This window comes from Tursiops truncatus, chromosome 20, assembly GCF_011762595.2.
Source record: "Tursiops truncatus isolate mTurTru1 chromosome 20, mTurTru1.mat.Y, whole genome shotgun sequence".
Lineage (NCBI taxonomy): Eukaryota > Metazoa > Chordata > Mammalia > Artiodactyla > Delphinidae > Tursiops > Tursiops truncatus.
In genome coordinates, this window is record NC_047053.1 from 26,629,687 (window position 1) to 26,648,804 (window position 19,118).

Sequence of the window (19,118 nt, forward strand, 5' to 3'; positions counted from 1 at the left end):
ATTGCCTTTTAATGTGTTTTTTGTTTTGTTTTTCATCCTACAGGATATTCTCTCCTATCACAAAAGGAGTCATCAGCGTCTCTCTCCTGGATTATATCTGGGTTACCTAAAGCTATGTAGCTCTGTGGATCAAATCAAAGTTCTTGTTACCCAAAAGTTGCCTAACATTCTCTGCCATGTGAAGATCCGTGAGAACAATAACGTTTCCAAGTAAGTTGTGAGGAGTTTAGATTTTCCTCATGATGAAACAATGGCTAAGTGATGGGTTTGATGTGCCAGAAGGAAACTGAAATGTTACTTCTGAGTGAAGTTTCTACGATGAGATGTCCTCAGGGGCCAGCACACTGGGGCAAAGGCATAGCTCGGTTTTAACGTTAGGATAAGGAGGGCTTGTAGTACTGATTGGTGGAAGGAGTGGGCCCATTTAAAGGGGACACTATCCTTTCACTTTCCTCTATGCAACCACTGACATTCAGGTTAATGAATAGATGCCCTTTTCTTTCAGCACTGCTATTTCCAATATCTTTTCTCCACAACCTAAAAAGTCACATTTAAAAAAATCACTTGTGTAAATGGGTTCTAGTAGAGTAACTGGTCTCCCCTTAACCTTAAAGGACCCTCCCTACCCTCACTCCCCCCACCCCAACCCCCTGGCCTAAGGACTTTGTGTGTTTCCTACACTCTTTATGGTTCTCTAGGGAAGAAAAGAAGTAACAAGGCCTGACCTTCTGGAAATTGCTCTACGATTTGGCATTATGGTGAATTACCGTTAACTTTGGAAAACGTTGCCCAGTCTTGGAAATCTGACTCAGCTTTACCGCTAGCCCTCTAGTACACCTCTGAAGGTCTACTAAAATGAACTGAACTGTGTTCAACACAAAAAGAAAAGGCAAAGAAAGAACAGACAAGAAAAGGAAAAGAACTTGAAAAAGAGTCTGTCAAGCTTCCGTGTACAATTTAGATCCTCAGGCTCTAGGCTGCACTTACAGATTTGCTTAACCAAAGGAGACTCTAATTTGGTCATTTAAAATTTGGTCACTAAAGTGAGAAGAACTTTTTGACGAGAGTATCTCACGATGTTTATTAAATACTACTTGATGACAATGAAGGAGATGACGATGACGCCGGTCTCTTCAGAGAACTCACTAGCTGCCATATTCTCTTCCACTTACCAACTACACCTAGACTTAAGTCTGCCATCTGGTGGCCACTTCTACAATCAGCATTAGTTATCTCAGTCCTTCCCAAGAGGCTCATTTGTGGGTTGATTTTGCAATGGTTACTTTCATCCATTTTCTACATTTGTGCCTTAAAGGTTTAGACTCTATCTTTTAGTGGTTGTACCAACTAATTTCCATTTGCCAAGGATCCAAGTTTCATTTTTACAAAAGACTCCAGTAGCCTTCCCTCTGCCAGTTCCATCTCCCTCATCCTTAAAGACTAAACTGATTAGTGGTAGATGTTTCATGGTATTCTTCCTGGTAATTTATTTTCTAATTTGATTACAGATAATATTTTAGCAATGTGGTCCTTCAGATTTTGTGCATACTCGTGCTAGTCAGAACCCCTCATTTAATTCAGTATCAGTGACGGAAGAAAAGATATAGTTCCCAAGCAGGTTCTCAAAGATTTCAATTATTTGTGAGGCCAACAGTATGCCCAGATTGAAGCAGGATTTAATTTTCTTTTTTTTTTTTTCCTCTTATTGAGACAAAGGGTAGATTTTTCCATAGTCTTTTCCAGTGTGGGAATTGAAATGAAACTGATATCATGAAAACAGAAACTTTTCTAAGAGGGTAGCTGGTTAAAAGAGAGTGTATTCTGATGAAAAGCTCATGTCACAATCAATTTCATTTTCTGGCTCATAGCTCGGAGCCCCAGTGAGGATAACCCATCAGGGAGAGCCCTCAGAGGATTTTCACGAGGGTGGGAACATATGTTAGCACCTCCTCTCTTTCCAACCCAAAACAGGAGGGCTTTCCTTTCCTCTCTAGCCTGCTCCTGAGAGCACACTGCTGCTCCATGCAGAGTTAGAAAATGTGCCAACTCAATGTGTTTAGAGATTTGTGCTAAAATACCTGTGGAAACAATGTTGCCCAAGAGGCTTTTACCTTGATCTTTTCAAGATCCTTTTGAAGAGCAGCTTTTGGGGGACAAACCAGATGTGCTTTCCTCCCACCACCATTCTTTTCCCTTCCCTTCCGCAGGACATTTGGAAAAGTTCACTAGGAAGGATTGTAGAGCATGCAGAATAAAGACACAGATGACTGGTTTGAAAGGAGGATGGAAGCAGTGATGTGTGTCCCCTGGTTCCTTTTATTGGAATTGTCTGCTGTTCCTGTTTGTGATTCTCAAGCTTTTGGAAGGGGAAGGAAACCAAAATAGTACCCACGATCACAACAGGCCAGGGTTGAAACGTGCCATGTGGTTTCTTGCCTGAGTTGGACCAGAGTCCTGTGGTTACCCAACTGCTGAATTAACCAGCAGATGCCCCTGTGGTAAAATGTAGGGTCTCAGAACTTACAGGGGATCTTCAGGAAAAGAAAAATGAAGACAGGAAATTATTACAAAATATTTCAAAGCTCCAATCTCAAAAACTGATTCATTACAAATCAGACCTGCTGTTCTGAGGTGTATGTGGTTTGATAGGTGAAATAAGCTTAAATTAGAAAGAGTTCATTTTAAACTCCATTTGGGTGGCAAAAAAGTTCAAATTTCAAGAATTGCATCAAGTTTTAACCACCAAAAATTGGTTATTCAGGTTCTGGACATATGCAGTAAAAATGTTCTGAGCTGTGTTCTGAACTTTTGTAATATTTCTAATTTTAACTTGACTCAACATACAGAGAGGAGTGGGAACTGGTCCAAAAGCTTTCTGGCTCTGAATCTATGGAAAGTGTGGATCATACTTCTGACTGCCCTGTGCAATTGTTCTTCTACGAGCTCCAGATGGCAGTGAAAGCTCTCCTTAAGCAGATCAATATACCTCTACACCAGGTACCAGTCTTTACCATTTTTATCTTCTTTTTATGGCTCATGGAAACTGCATTATGGGGTAAAACTCAAGAGGTAAAAAAATATATGTATACATATTTTGTTCATTTATTTACACACCACTTTGCACATACATGCACATTTTCAATTTGATGCCTATAAGTGGACACAGGCTGCACTTCTGTACCTTTTCTCTAGCTCCTCCATACTGATGTCTTCCAAAGTTCCCAGAGCCCACTTCACTGTGGTTTGGTCAAACAAGGAAAAATAATTGCCTAACCCACCTTGAAAGACATCAAGTCTCAGCTTCAGGATAGCATGAAGCAAGGGGAATAAATAAATAAACAAATAAGTAAATAAATAAGTGTATGGTTAGATTTGCAAATAATTTACTTACGAACAGAAGACTATTGGTAGTCTAAGTCTAGAGCAGTGGCCAAGGTTATGCCATGCTATCTTTCCACAAACAGAAAATTTGCTGTCAAAATCACTTGTCTTGTCTAAATCAAGATGTGCAAATCTTACCTCCACTAATAAGCAACTTCAAAACAAAAACAAAAACAAAAACCCTGTAGGCACAGAAGAGAAGAGTAAATGTTTATCAGGTTCTGTCTAGTAAGCTAACATCATGTAGCATTAGGTTGGATTTTTTTTTTTTTGGACCTACATTCACCATCTCTCCCCACTCAACACACACACACACTACTACTCCTATACACACAGAAAATACACCAAGTTTAGCCTGCAAACAGGAAGACTGTTAACAGGAGTGACCGGCTCTCTTTAAATAACAGAAAGACAACTATGAATTGGCCTCTGACCCATGGAGGCAAGAGTCTATCTGAGAGTGTTCTTCCATTGGGGCACTGCTCTGATTACAAGTCAATATTGCAAGCCTAGTCCAAAACAGCCAACACTGATGAAGAATAAATTGCACAAGATGCTATAAAGACACTAGAGGAGTAACTGGATTATTCTGGGGGTGGCCATGTACTCAGGAGGAGGAAAAAAAATACCAGCTCAACTTGCAACAGTAGATACCATTAAAGGGTTTCTTGGGCTTAGAAAGTTTGAAGCAGCTCATATTTCACTGGTGACTCTTGGGCTACGTATACATGTTGGGAGAAGGCTGCCTAACTGCCTAAGAGTACATACTTTTTTTTTTTTTTTTTTTGGATACTTGTAAAATTTTCTCAGTCCTTGGCCAGAAACTACATTTTCCCCCCTTAACCAACTTAAATTGAAACTAGTGGATTTTTAATTCAATCCATTTTTGTTGCTTCATGTAATTATATTCATCATTTTGAAAAGCCCACAGAATGCAATCATTTTCTGCTTTTATAAGAAGCATAAATGTTGTTTTCAGAGTTTATGTGGAACATTACTGCCTTAAATCTTGATTTTATATAGCATTATTAAATGGACTGAACCCTAATATTTATGTTGTATAAAAATTCCAAGCTTGAAGTTGTGTAATTTTGTTAGATGTTTTATGCCAGTTTGGTGTTGTTTATGTAAGTGCCATGCTGTAACTCTCCTATTTTTCCTCCGCGCGTGTCCCTCTGCAGGCAAGGAACTTCCGCCTCTACACACAGGAGGTGTTGGAAATGGGTCACAATGTGTCCTTTCTTCTCCTGCTCCCTGCCTCAGACGACGTCTGTACAGCCCCAGGACAGAATAATCCTTACACCCCACACTCAGGGTTTCTTAACCTCCCTCTTCAGATGTTTGAACTTGGTATAGTAGCTTGTTTCACCTAGAAATATTAACCCAGCCTCCTTATAATAAAATCACAAAGTTATATCTGTTCCCCCTTGTCCCAGTGGAGGGTCAATAAATCACATGACGGCTTTGGCAACAACCCTTCCTAGAACTGTGTACAAGTCTGAGAGAAAGCAAAGCTCCAAAACTATGTGCCTGAGCAATAATTATTGAAACCTAGCTAAGGCCCAATGGAGAGGAGGGACTTCTAAACAGAAAGTTCAGTTATCAGGCTGCAGTTCTTGCCTCTCCTTTGCTTTCCTAAAACATAAATACAAGAATTAATGTTTTCATGAAAAGCACTGCCCCTTCTCTTTCTTCCTCCCTTCTTTTCTTTTTTTTTTCTTTTCTTTCCTTTTCTTTTCTTTCCTTCTTTCTTTCTTTCTTCTCTCTTCCCCCACTTCCCACCCCCTCTTTCCTCCAAATGGGAAAAAAAATACTGAAATTAAAATGTAAAGTGTGTATCACTTTAAAGGGGAAAAAAGCCTATAAGTAGTGCTAATTTATTAAATAGACTCAATTTCTAGCAGACCATTTGAGAAGTTGACAGGGTCTCCCAGGATGCAAAACTGTGATTATAATGTGGGATTCTGAATGGTGGAAGATCTTGTCCTAACTTTCAAAAATGAATAGCCTGGGCCCCAGGTTCTCTATTTTTGCAGAGACCCCTGCTGCCCACTGAAAATGTGAATAGGGAAGCTTTGTCTCTTCCCCATGCTTCATTTTGTAACAGGCCAATAAGAGGCAATTAACAGGAGTTCCATCAGTTCAAATGGATTGCAGGATTTGTGGAAGGGTGAGTGACGGGGTGGGTGGAATGGGGGCAGACTCTCTTTGGATTGCTCCCCAGCCGCCAGATTTAGAAACAGACAAGGCAACTGCCTGATGTCTCATCCTGAGACCCGGGCATCTGAATCTGAATTTATCTCTTGAGGATAAATGGATAAAGTCTCCCAGTTTCCCTTTTGCTCCAAGCAGTTTACATGCCCAAAAGCTGATGAACAGCAATTGCTATTTCCAGAGCAGGGAGAGTTATAAAGAGAAGCCTGAATCAGACTTGCAGACTGGGACTTGAGAGTACTGGGTCCTCTATTGTGTGGCACCGGCCATCATTTAACCTTCTTGTACCTTTTCTGTGTCAAATCATTAATAATATTGGCCATGCCACTCCCAAAATGCCTGAATGTGAATGTGACCATTTAATGAGTTCCCCATCCAAATGAACATTTTTAGTCTATGATATAACTGATATATGATATATATGATATAGCTATTACAAAACATAGTTTGAGTCAAGGTATTTCAATTCAAGTCGCTACCTGCACATTAGGTACCTACTGTGGAGATTAAGAGATGAGTTAGGACTAAGGCTCTGCCCTCAAGGGGCTTTTTAGTACAGTGGCAGGAGTAAAATAAGAACACGAGTTAATTTTTAAATGATGTATAATGTGCCAAAATGTTACGCGTTAAGCGATACTGAAAAAAGAAATGAAAGCACGTTTTCTCAAAAAAGGTATCAAAAAGCCGTCTTGGAGAGGGGATATTTGATATGGGTGTTAAAGAATGGACAGGATGCTAATAAACATGGATAATGAAAGCTTTTTTGTCAGAGGGAGAGCAGAATAAGCAAAGACGTAAGAACAGAAAAACTCAGAATCAGAAAAAAGAACAAGTGGTCCAATTTGGCTACATCTGAGAAATGAACGGAGGAAACAGTAGACATAAAGCTGTATGGACAAGCTGTAGCCATACTGGGCAGTACTGTTAGGAGTCAGGCTGAGGAATCTGTTTAAGATGGATTGAAAGCAGGGTTGGGAAGATAGTTCAGAGGTTATTATAATATTCCAGTGTTAAGGTAGACACAAAACAAAAAAAGGAAACAAACACAGATGTAAGAAACACTGGAAGTAATCGACAAGACTGGACAACTGTTTGAATGAGAAAAGGCAAAGTTTAGAGACTTCTAGAATACCCCCATGGTTTTTAGCTTCAAAAACTGTGAGGATACCGCTGCCATTAACCAGACATAAGGAAATCAGAGAAGAAAATGCTTTGGGGAAGAATATGATACTTCTAGCTCTGAATATCTTGGTGCTAATTCAACATCCAAGTAGACATATACAACTGGCAGTAAAAATGCAGAAGACGAAGTTGGGTACTAAACACAGAAATTTGGCCAATGTCTACTGATAACAGCTGAAGCCATGAAAGTGAATGATTTCCCAGGGATAGATAAATGACAGAGAAAAGAACTAAAGAAAACACTTCACTGGAGAGCCAACTGGGAGTCCACTCTGTGTGAAATGGTCATTACTGTTCCATGATTACAGGCAAAAATACATGAGATTCATTTCCCCGTGCCTCAGTGGGGAATGGGAATGATCAATGATTTAGTATCAGTCATAATAGTGACTTGACTCTCAAGACCCTGGAGGACCAAGCCCTGCAAGTATCCTCTCTATCTTGCTTTCTGGGAGGCTCACACACTATTCTTGGGCAACCACACTTTATCCTACTGCTGTTACTATTCTACAATTTCCTCTCTTCACTCATTTGTTCACTAATTCATCAATAAATATTTTAGTAACCTACTATGTGCCAGGCACCATTCCAGGTATTGAAGTATCAGCAATGAACAAACTCCTCATGGTGCTAATGACAGTCCAGTGGGGGAAACAAATGGTAAACTAATCAACAAACATTAATATTGTAAATGTCAGAGAGTAGTGAGAGCTACGAAGAAAAAAAAAATCAGGATAAAGGACTGGAGTGAAGTGACAGGAACTACAATTTTGTATAGGATGACCTGGAAAGGCCTCACTGAAGAAGATACATTTGAGCAGAGATGGAAGATTTCCGTGCAATGAAAACAGCAAGTGCAAAGGCCTTACAGTAAGAGTGTGCCTGGCTAAGAGGTCAGTGTAGGTGGAATGTCGTAAGCAAGAGCAACAAAGATAGGAAATGATATCAGAAGATCAGCAGTGGCCAGATCATGCACGGCTTCACAGATCATGATAAGGGCTTTGGATTTTACTTTAAGTGTGCTGGAAATACAATAGAGATTTTTGAGCAGTAAAGTAACATATTAAAAGCTCTGCAGAATCTGGCAGTCCTCCCCACAAAGAAATAAAAAGCTTAACTTGGTTTAACCCAACATTTTCCAAATTCATATGACAACAACTAGAACCATTTTAGGCATGGCACCTGTTAAAAACCCACAGAAAACATACTTCAGGATATGATGCCCTAGAACAGTGCTTCTCAAACGTTAATGTACATAGGAAACACTGAGACAGCTTGTTAAAATAGATTCTTGGAGTCCCACTCCAGAAATGCTGAGTCAGTAGGGGCTGGAGAATTTGCATTTCTAACAAGCTTTCAGCTGATACTGAGGCTGCCAATCCATGGACCACACTTCAAGTAGTGCTGCCTAGAACACAGAGCAAAAGACGTTTCAGGAATTTACAAAACTAGGGTCGTGGTTAGCAAAGTAATAGAATCCAACAGTGTCTATCTCTTTGACCCGTCTTACCTCTTCTCAATACTAAAAGCAGTATAAGACCATCAGGTACTATCCTTCACCTATGAAAACCAGGCTGTAGATCAAAGCCTGGATCTCAACAGTTTCTGACTTTAAGATGTTTTTTCCTAGAGTAAAACATAACTTCTTATCCTACTGGTTCTCCGTTGTTACCAGATCGTTGGTGACCCACTTGATTAATGAGGGCCATGTAAGTTTCCAGAAAAGACCACTTGATTGGGCTTGTTTCCACTGGCATACACAATCCTATTAGTCTTCTCTAGGGATCAGGAGGAAATATTGCCAGTATCAGGAAATTAATATACTCTAGTACTACGCTTATTGTACTTTAGCACCACCAGCAACAATTTTTTAAATACTACTGGGCCTTAGTGAGAACCATGATAAACTCTCTCTTATTTCCAAGCAATCAGAGCTTCCAAAGAGGCAGATTATCAGTTACTTCCTGCAAGCACTTCATAATACCGTCTACAGGAACTCCTAAGAGCTTGCTACAGTGGGCCTAGGCCCCTCGAAGAAAGACCTAAGCAATTTTTGCTCGTTTTTGTAGGTAGGTAGGGATTTCTATATTCCACAGACAGGTCCATAGTAAAAGGTCAATAGATACACTAAGCATTCCTGAGGAAGAGAATGTTGTTGAAAATTCAATCAGAACTCAGAAAATTGTAATAACAACATAAGAGTTCTAAGAAAACTTGAAAAGTGCAAATTATGGGAATATACACCCTATAACAGAATAAAATGTTATACTATATTTCAGTCTGACTTGTATAAGTCACGCCTTATACAACGAAAAGATTTGAGATTTGGCACACTGACCATGCTCCTGCCAGTGGCCCGAGTGAATCATAAATAACTTGCTAACCAGCTATGGGAAAATGTATCTGTGCCTATTCCAGCACAAACTAGATCTAGCAAGGACAAAATGATAAAGGAGCTTAGCCCTCTGTCTCCTGGAGTAAAGACTAGGCTGAGGAAGACCCATAGGATGTTCCTTCATAGGATTACTTGTTGGGGAAAGAGAGAGACCATCATACAGGAGGATGCTGTGAGACCTCTATGAGCAGGGTTGAGCTGAGGCAAAGTGGTACAACTGCAGACCCACTCCCCCTCCACAGCGTAAGAGCTGATACTCCCCGACTCTTTGGATAGTAGCAGGATAGCAATCCTCTGCAGTAATAAAGTATGTGCCTAGGGAACAACAAGGGTCACTATTTATGCTGTTCCCAGAAATGAAAGGAAAAGCCCTTAGAAACTCTGTTCAGTGATATGGTCTCTTGAGGATTTGCCTAGCCTACACTGAGGAGGTCACCCTGCCCTGACCCTGTGGGCAGTCACAATTGAGAGCAGGCCTATGAAGAAGAAAGTTGACTTTTATCAATTTCCTTGGCTCTATGATTCCAACTGACTTGACTAGCAAGATTAAGAAACTGGGGAATTTTTTAGAAACAGTTTGAAGCCTGGTATATATTTCATACTTCAGTGCTTGGCTGCATCCTTCATTCAACAAATATTTACTGAGTTTCCACTGTATGCAAAGCACTGTGCTGGGGCTGGACATAGAGACATTAATAGGACACAATCTGCCCACCAGAAGTCTAGAATCCAGTGGAGGATACAGACGTCTACACCAATAGTCCCAATGCAATGAAAATCCTGCTGTTAAGATGTAGGCTGTTGAATTTCAGAGGAAAGACACCTAATCCTTTCTTACAGAGATAATATTTGAGATAGACCCTGAAGTATAAATAAACATTCAGAAAAGGAAAGAAAAGGTAGAAAAGGAAAATCATTTTAAGCAGAAGGAATAGCATGCACGAAGGCTTGGAGACGTGGGAAAATGCAGCTCAATTAAGTACACTCTTAGTAGTTCATTGTGAAAGATGCTTCAGGCATCTGAGGAAGAGTGACAGAAGATACAACTAAAATTTAAAAAAGTAAAAATCACAAAGGGCTAGGCCATCCTAAAGCGGTTAGATTTTATCCTACAGGCAAAGAGGAGTCATTAAAAGATTTTAAGAAAAGGAATAATATGGTCTTACTAGGTTTTAGCAACTCTATGGATTGCAGGAAAACAAAAAAAAGGACTGAGACTAGAGGCAATGAGACAGTTCAGAGACTGGCCCAGGTGGGCAACGATAAGAACTCAAACCAAGACTGCCACAGCAGGGGTACAGAAGAGAAGGCAGAGGCAAGAGGAATTTAGAAGTTAAAATCAATAGGACTTTGTGACTGATTTAATGTGGTTGAAGAGCAAGATGGAGGAGCCAGAGAGTCTGAATAGGGTGCTGAAATGGATAATGCTGCCATCTACCAGAACAGGAAATAAGAGGGGAGGAACAGGTTTGGGGGGAGGGGAGAGATGATGAGTTAGTTCAGTTTGACAAATGATGAGTTTTGTTTGAGGTGCCTGTGGGATATCCAGGCATTGAGCCTAATGGAATCCAGGCCACAGGCTTATAAGAAATGGCACGCTCTCAACCCTCATTCCCAATGCCCATTTTTCATGATTTAGGATACCACTCCTGAATTCCAACATCAACTCATTCACTACCAGGAATCTTTAGAGAGGCATCTTATGCCCAGGTTCCTTCTGACACCTTGGCAAAGAATCACGGAACTAAACTGACCCTAGGAGGTAATCTTGTTGGCTCCTTAGCTTCCAAACTAGGCTACATGGCCCAGATTGCTTAGGACTTTACTGAGTTAGAGATCTTTAGGAAGAATATTCTAATCTCAATCCCATTCTAATATTCTACCTACTAAATGCCTCATTCTTTCCAGGGGGACGTGGTAGGGATGTGAACAAAAATTTCTTTTATATCTGATATGTGCCACATGCTACGCTGGGCACTTTACTGTTTACTATTATGTTGTCTTATCCTAGGTAGATATTATTACCCCTGTCTTAGATATGAGGAAACGGAGGCTCCCAGGGGTTATATGCCGATTATTATGAAGGTAGTAAGTGGCAGAACTATGATTCAAATCCAGTTTCATCTGATACCTAACCCTGAGTACTTTCCACTCTACTCTACTCCTAATCTGACTTCCAGTGTTGGTGCCAACAATTTTATACAGAAAAAAGAGAGAGAAAACACCACAGAAAATCAGTCTTAGTTTGTAAATTAATAACAAATCATGTGGTCTGGGATAATGCATTTTTGTATCCTTATACCATTTTGCCTGTAAAATGCATGTGATTCACATTAGAAAAAAATTAGAAGCTTCCAGTCTATCTTCCCCTTCTCAGTGATGGCTACCAAATGTATCATTGCTAAACCACAAAAGACTATGTTAAAGTAACATTTGTTAAAGTAACATTAAAGGCTCTGGATAAAAACCACTAGAGCGAGAAAGTGAAGCCCTGTCCTTGTCGTTGAAAGGTCCTCATAGCTCACTGTGGTGAGTGGCACGGGTGGTGTGGGCACTGTGAGACCACCCACTGATCCAAGGCTCTGACCACAAGGAGACACAACAAGAGAAAGTTGTGGACACCCTGGCGTTCTAGAATTCAGATGGGACCGATAGTATTTCTTTTAAAGAAATTCTTCAGTGCCTCTCACTATCTTCCCAGTCATATTTTAGAAAGAAGGAAAAAAGCTGATTTTTTTTTTTTTTTTTTTTACAACTTGGTTTGGAAAGGCAGACTGTGAGACACTTCACTCTCTCCACTCTCCAGCCAAGAGAGGACATCTGTCAAGTGCAAACAGGATATAATTCCTCCTTGAAAGGCATAAAGACACATTCAGGGAGCTACAAGGGTCAAGAGTAAGCTAAAAAGTAATGGTGACTCTTTCCTGTAGAGAGGCCAGTAAATATCACAGACCTGAAGTACACCTTTTGAAACAGGAAAAGCAAAAGCACCTTGAGAAAAGAGAATGGAGGGAAAGAGGAGACTTTGGAGGAAGGGTCTGCTCTCTTCAGATCAGGGTGCACATTTTGTTGTTGTTCATTCAGTCAATAAACATTAACTGAGAAGTTATAATGTTCCAGGTTTTGAGGAAATAAAAATTAACAGGAGACACGGTTCTTGCCCTCAAAGAAATCACAGTCTAATACCAAGGCAGTCAAGTAAACACATTATTACAGTAAAGCAGGATCCGTGTCCTGATACATTTAGAAAACAAGTGGTCTAGGAGCACAAAAGAGAGAAACTAATTCTGCCTGGAGGGAAAGAGGTGTCCATGAAGATTTCACTGAGGAGAAGATTATTTAAACTAAAATTTTCAAGTATCAGAAGAATCTGACCTGAAGGTACTGGTAAAAAAAAAAGGGTATTGGAGGAGAAGGAAATGGCATGTTCACAAGCATGGAAGCACAAAAGGGCCTGTAGTAGGTTCAGCTTGACCACAGTGTAGGGTCAATGCAGGCAGACAGCAGAGGGTGGTTGCATGACAAAAGATATGACTGAAGATAAATTAAAATCCTAGATCTCAAGGAGCTTGCTTTATAGTGATGTTTCGATTTTATCCTGAGTCAAGATGGAGCTCTACAGAGGTCTGTAACCAGGGAAAAGCATGAAAAGTAGATCATTTGGGAAGAGCTCAATAGTTTGTCATTTAATGAGATCAGTTCTTCTGTCAGACAAGGAAGTGTTAGAGCAGAGAAAGCGAGAGGGAAGGATCTGACATCAGAGAGAAAAAAAAAACCCAGAACCAAAGCTACTTGAATTCAGAAACACTGCCTTGAAATGGTGCACAGCTGGAATAAGGATGGGCCACTGGAGACCTCACTCCATTCTTCTCTACTACTTCAATAGGAGGAAACACAAACAGAGCAGGTTACCCTTACACTCAACTGAGTTTCATCCTGAGAGAAAATCAAGTAAGGAAGCAGGCAGTGGTAAGACGGGAATTGTAGGGTACACAAAATCTCTCAATGTGCGTTAAAGTAGGGCTCCCTCAGTAAGGTGTATAGATGACCAGATGCCCCATTTTGAGGTATGTGGTTTTAGTTTCCCTAAATGTCCAGGTCTAGGTCTCAGGAATCAGCAGCAAAGAGGCCCAAGTACAGTAGTTAGATGTTCTTCCTAGAATTCCTCACCAAAGAAGCCAAAATAAAAATGTTTCCATTCCACAGATTTGTTGAGTTATTACAGCCCTATTTCCAAAGCACAAAACACACTGACGCAGGTCAGAGGCACACAGAGTAAGTGAGGTTCCTGGCGAGTGAGTCTCCAAACTCAGCAATGGCCAGGAAGAGACTGGTACGACACTAGTCTGAATTGGGATGCTTTCCTCATCTTACTGGAATCTGAAGTTATGGTATATGATCAGAGCCAGTCAGAGAAGTATGAAAAATCGGATCACCTCAGGTTGCCTGCACCAGGCTGAGTCCCACACTCCTCTCTCCCTCCTCCATGATAGAGATGAAGATTAGACTGTTTCCTTTGGCCTCTGGCCCATTATCTTTCAAGAGAGGAAGGTGAAGACAAAAATGATCTATCGAGCGTTAGCTCCATCATCCTTCCAGAGGAGCTGAGGAGTGGAGAGGCAGGAGAAGAAGCAAAACTCATCATACTAGGTCTTTACAGACATTTCCCAGCCAGACAAAAGACAAAACATACGCTGAGAAAAGCATGCCTTGTATCTTCTGGGACTTCTGGCCTTGGAAAGGAACATGCAAGATACATACTGGAAATCAGACATGGCAGTCAAAACTAGGTTTCAAATTGCTACTTGCTTTTTTTTTTTTTTCCCCCTTTAAAGTGATAAGCAAACTTATTCTCCCAGTAGTGGCCCAACTTTAGGGGCTGAACATAAACTGCAGCTTTAGCCGGCTCCACTTCCCCATACCTTACCAGGACTTGGTAAACCTTAAAAGGGAATACTGTATGACTAAAGCCAGACAACTGGCCCCTTAAGAGCACATTTATAATTTATTTATGGCCTAATATTTTCCACTGATAGGATTAATAAATCATGTTTTCATTCAACTTGTTTCCTCTGAGGTATGAATTTCTCTATTTTGATACCAGGTCTTAACATGTTTTATTTTGCTTGTCCATTTTCCAGTTCATTTTTGCAGCTACAGGGAGAAATTTATTAGTCTGTATTGCCGCCTTTCTGCTGTTGTGGAGCTGGATTCTCTGAATACCCAACAGTCCCTGAGGGAAGCAATCTCAGACAGTGAGGTTGCAGCTGCCAAACAAAGACACCAGCAAGTTTTAGATTTCATTCAGGTAACAGTTTGTTTCTTCTGAGGTAAAAGGGAGAAAGAAGGGACATGGTGGAGGGGATGAGAACCAAGCATAAGAAAGAACTGCAATCTGGGCTAATTTAAAGACAACCATGTGCAAACAGCCTGTTGATTTGGTTAAAATGCAGAGCTCAAGGAAATGTGAGTTTTTATACAAAGGCTTAAGAAAAAGCTACAGGTAAAACACTGTGTTAGTAAGAGCTGTATCAGCCCCTGTGGTAGGTAGCAGTAGTCTCCCATACTGGAGAGAAAAATCACTGCCAGAAGTAGAGATCAGAATATTATCCTTACCCAGTAGCCCACTGATAATTCCAACACAGAGAAAAACTGTATTAATTAATTCAATATCCCAGAGAAAAAGAGAAGAGAACGACCCATCAGTTTATGTTAACCCAAATTCAGCTGGACCTAAGATTTCTCATCCTTTGGACTTCTTTCTGGCTGAACTGACACTTTAATGTGCAGCTACAGAGGTTAAAAAATGTGTTCCCTGTCCATGGTCTTTTCTGGAAAAGCCCTACAGTGACATCTTAGGGTCTTGAGAAAGGGGTACTGACCAGTCAACAAGAGAATTTGGATCTAGTCTGAAATTGCCCCTAAATCCCTTGGACAAATCTTACGATCTTTACGCCTGTAGTAACCCAATGCACTAAATGAATATACAGTAGTCCCCTCTTAACCTCAGGGGATATATCCCAAGACCCCCAGTGGATGCCTGAAACCGCAGATAGTATCTAACCCTATATATACTATTTTTTTCCTATACGTACATACCTATGCTAAAGTTTAATTTACAGATTAGGCACTGTAAGAGATTAACAATAATAAAATAGAACAATTATAACCATATACCATAATAAAAACTATGTGAATGTTCTTTCTCTCTCTCAAAATATCTTATTGTACAAATTTAATGCCTCTTCCGCCTCAACTAAGCACTTATCATGCACTGTGCCCAGAACTTTTGCAGTCTGAGGTGCAACAGCAAAACTACGAAGAATTTCTTTTCCTTCAGTTTCACAGAATGAAGATTCATTCTTACCACAGATCTTAGCAACTTCACCATATTTTTTTTTCTTTCCTTATTAAGTCAAGAACTTTCACCTTTTCACTTAAAGGAAGCACTTTGTGGCTTCCCTTTGTCATAACCAAACTGCCAGCATCACTACGTCTTGTGCTTTGGGGCCGTTATTAAGTAAAATAAGGGTTACCTGAACACAAGAACTGCAATATGGCAACAATCTGACAACCAAGGTGGCTACTAAGTGACTAATGGGAGGGATACGCTGGACAAAGGGATGATTCACGTCCTGGGCAGGACGGCGCAGAATGACAGGAGATTTCATCACACTTCTCAGAACAGTGGCAATTTAAAACATATGAATTATTTATTTCTGGAATTTTCCATTTAATATTCTCAGATCTCAGTTGACCAATGGTTACCGAAACTGCAGAAAGCAAAACCATGGATAAGTGTGGACTTCTGTAATAGCAATAGCCCCACCACAAATATCACTTTGACATATATTCAGGTCAATCTAATAAATATTTGTTGGACACCCAGGTGTCAGGCACTGTAAGGGAGATACAAAGTTGAATTACACATGGTCCCTGACCTTAAAGCGTTTAAAATGCATTAGGGTAGACAAGAAATGTGTACAAACACTATTTGTAAAATGAGTTAGGTGCCAAAAGAGAGGTACAAAAAAAAAAAAGTTTTGTGCCAACACAAGGAAGTAAAAATTTACCTACATTTGTGGGCATAAAAAAGTTGCCATAGAAGATGTAACTGAGATGGGCCTATAGGGATGGGTTAGTTTGTAGTGAGGAGAAATAGACTAAGAGGCAAAGAAAAAGAATCAACAGATAAGGCAGAGAGAGCAGAAAAATCGTATCTGGGGAATGATGAGTAGTCAAGATTAGCTGGGGCATAAACTGAGTAAAGGGCAGTAGTGAGAAATTAGGTAAAAATGAAAGTAGCAATGAGATCAGATTGCACAAGGGCTTTGTTAAAGGCCATGGTAAGATATTTGTACTTGATTCTGCAGGCAATAGGGACCTGGCCAAAGTTTTGGAGAAAGTCAGTCATAGGTTCTCACAGATGTTTAGGATAGATTCACGCAGGGGAGGATATTCCTCCCGTTCGCATTGGTATGGCCACACTGGTTGTTTATAGTAAGTACTCATTCTCATTGGCTACTAAAATAATTTACATATCGTTCCTAGATTTAAGGAGAAGTAGACTAAAGGCAGGGAAACCAGATACGAAGCTATTGCAACCCTCCAGGCAAGTAATGAGGACCTAAGATGAGGAAATGCTGTGAGCTTTGGGCAAATAAAGTTCTCTAAATCTCAGTCTCCTCATCTGTAAAACAGGGATGATGGTAATAATAGTACTAGCTCTCAGGGCCACTGCGAGAATTCAGCAAGGGAATGCATGCAAAGCATTCACTAAAATGCCCACACATAATAAGTATGCAATAAATTATACATTCATTCACTTATTAATCAGTAAGAAGGGAAAATGCTTTAAAACATGATATGCAAGATTGTGGGTTTATTAAGTACTCAGGAAGAAGATATTGTAATATGCTTGCAAAGTGTGAGCAGACAAATCCTATCCTACTTCTCTCATCCTAAATGAGATATTTCAGGTGACCTCTTAGACTAAAAAAACAAACCTTTCAAGAACTTACTTGCTTTCTTGACCTGAGAGTGCAGTATTTAAAAATTCAAAACATTTACATCACTTACTTTATTGCCAGTAAAAGTAGAACACGGACAGGGGGAAGGTGGTGGGAAAAGGAAGAATGAAGCATGAGGAGAATATGAAAGATTGGCTTCTCTTTTGAACCCAGTGTAAGGAATAGTGGAACAGAGTAAGACGAATAATGACTAGAAGACAATTAGCATACATTTTTAGTCCTGAATCTTCTACTGATAAACCCTGGAGTATTGGACAATGCATTTGATCCAGGGGCCTCAATTTCCTCATATATAAAATAAAAGAATTGGACTAGATGCCTTCCTAAGCACCTGGTTGGCTCTAACATTTCATGACTTCTTTAACAACCATAAATATTTTTAGGGAAGCACTTCTCTAAAAATACCTTAAGTCCCATTTCTGCTTTACTCCACTTAAGGCTCCCCTGAATCCACTATGTTCCAACACAAGAAAGCTGACTTTCTTCAGTCTGTCACAGTCTCAAACTACTCCAAGAGTTTCTGGCTCCATTCTTACTTCCAGCTGACTATTCTCACTCCTCTCCTTCACCTAGTCGAGGGCTCCACTGCTTTTTTCTCTTTCCCGTTCATCACACCAGTAAGTGGGATGGATAAAGGCAGGCCAGGCCAGGAATTCTTTAAAGTTCTAGCCTGCTCTGGTCTCCCAAAGCAGGCAGCTTGAGAGCGGCCTCTACATACTCTCCAGCCAGCCAGGTAAACGTAGACTTGGATAAAAGCTAATTCCCAAAGGGTTCAGAAAAGCACTTCTTGGCCAGGCTGAAACCAAACCTTCTCCTTGCACCCACAGCCTTCAGTGGACTGCCTTGCTCCATCCAACATGGATAACTTCCCTGGCCAGAGCTAATGCAATATCATCTCTCCCCTTATCTATACTGGGCTTCTCAACCTCTCTTGCTCAGAATGAAAACCAGCTGCAGCCATTCACCCACTGGCATTCACAGCTCAGCTCACCACACACCATAATCTGCAGAGGCAAGTGACAACTGTGAGAGCATTTGTAGGATTCCAGATCTAAGACAGTGCTGAAGGCACTACACAAACCAAACAATGTAAACAGCAAGGGAGTCTATGTAAATACAGTAAGGAAAAGAAGCCAAGGAGTGCAGCCAGAAAGGGGAAGGGCTAGGCCAGGGGAGGTGTAGAAAATCACAGATAAGGTATACAGCCTTTACAGACAACACATGCAGCAGAAATGTCAAAGTGTTGAGACTTGGCACTTGGCATATCCTGAGCTGCTAAAGCCTAAAGGGCAATTAGGCTATAATTTATATACTGTAACGCTTCAAATGCTCCTAAGCTGTAATAGAAACACAGCTCATTAAATATAGCCAATCTATCATCCCCTCAAGCACCTTGTAACTGTGCTGTGAGAAAACCAATCACCTTCACATTTAAATAAAAATATTATCTTGCCTGAGTACAGAGAAAGGGGTGTAATTTTGGGGATGAAAACCAAAATTTTTAAAGGGCAGGGTGAGAAATGGATGCAAAACTTTTAACCAACAGACCTAGTAAGTTCATGGTCTTTCTTTTTAAAAAACGTGTCAGCAAGTCTTTAGAAGCTGAATTTGGACATTAAAATCAGGGGGATTATGTTGGCAGTTATTTTTAGATCAACAGTAAAAGGTAAAAATGGGTGAAAATTGTACTTCTTTTAGAGCTACTTAGCTAAGTCCATTAAACTCAGTCCATAGGCTTCCCTGTACCTATGTTTTTGATTTTTCTTCAGTTAATACCTCTTCACTTCATCACTGAGAAAAGTTAAGAAATAACCATTGTTTCTACACATAATTTTTTAAATTTCTACACTAACTCTCACTATCCATCCTCAGCAATAAGGCTAAAGCAATCCATCCAAAGAGAACAAGTAGATTGT

General features: G+C 40.3%; 1 protein-coding gene across 1 annotated transcript in view; it reads left to right on the forward strand.

Moving 5' to 3' along the window:
- ANKFN1 (ankyrin repeat and fibronectin type III domain containing 1) overlaps positions 1 to 19,118 on the forward strand; it is a 139,061-nt gene that overhangs the window by 102,791 nt on the left and 17,152 nt on the right. Inside the window, exons 12-15 of the mRNA XM_033847279.2 lie at positions 44 to 210; positions 2,847 to 2,997; positions 4,563 to 4,731; positions 14,314 to 14,480. Coding sequence (XP_033703170.1) covers positions 44 to 210; positions 2,847 to 2,997; positions 4,563 to 4,731; positions 14,314 to 14,480 — 654 coding nt within the window. The remainder of the gene's footprint in view (positions 1 to 43; positions 211 to 2,846; positions 2,998 to 4,562; positions 4,732 to 14,313; positions 14,481 to 19,118) is intronic.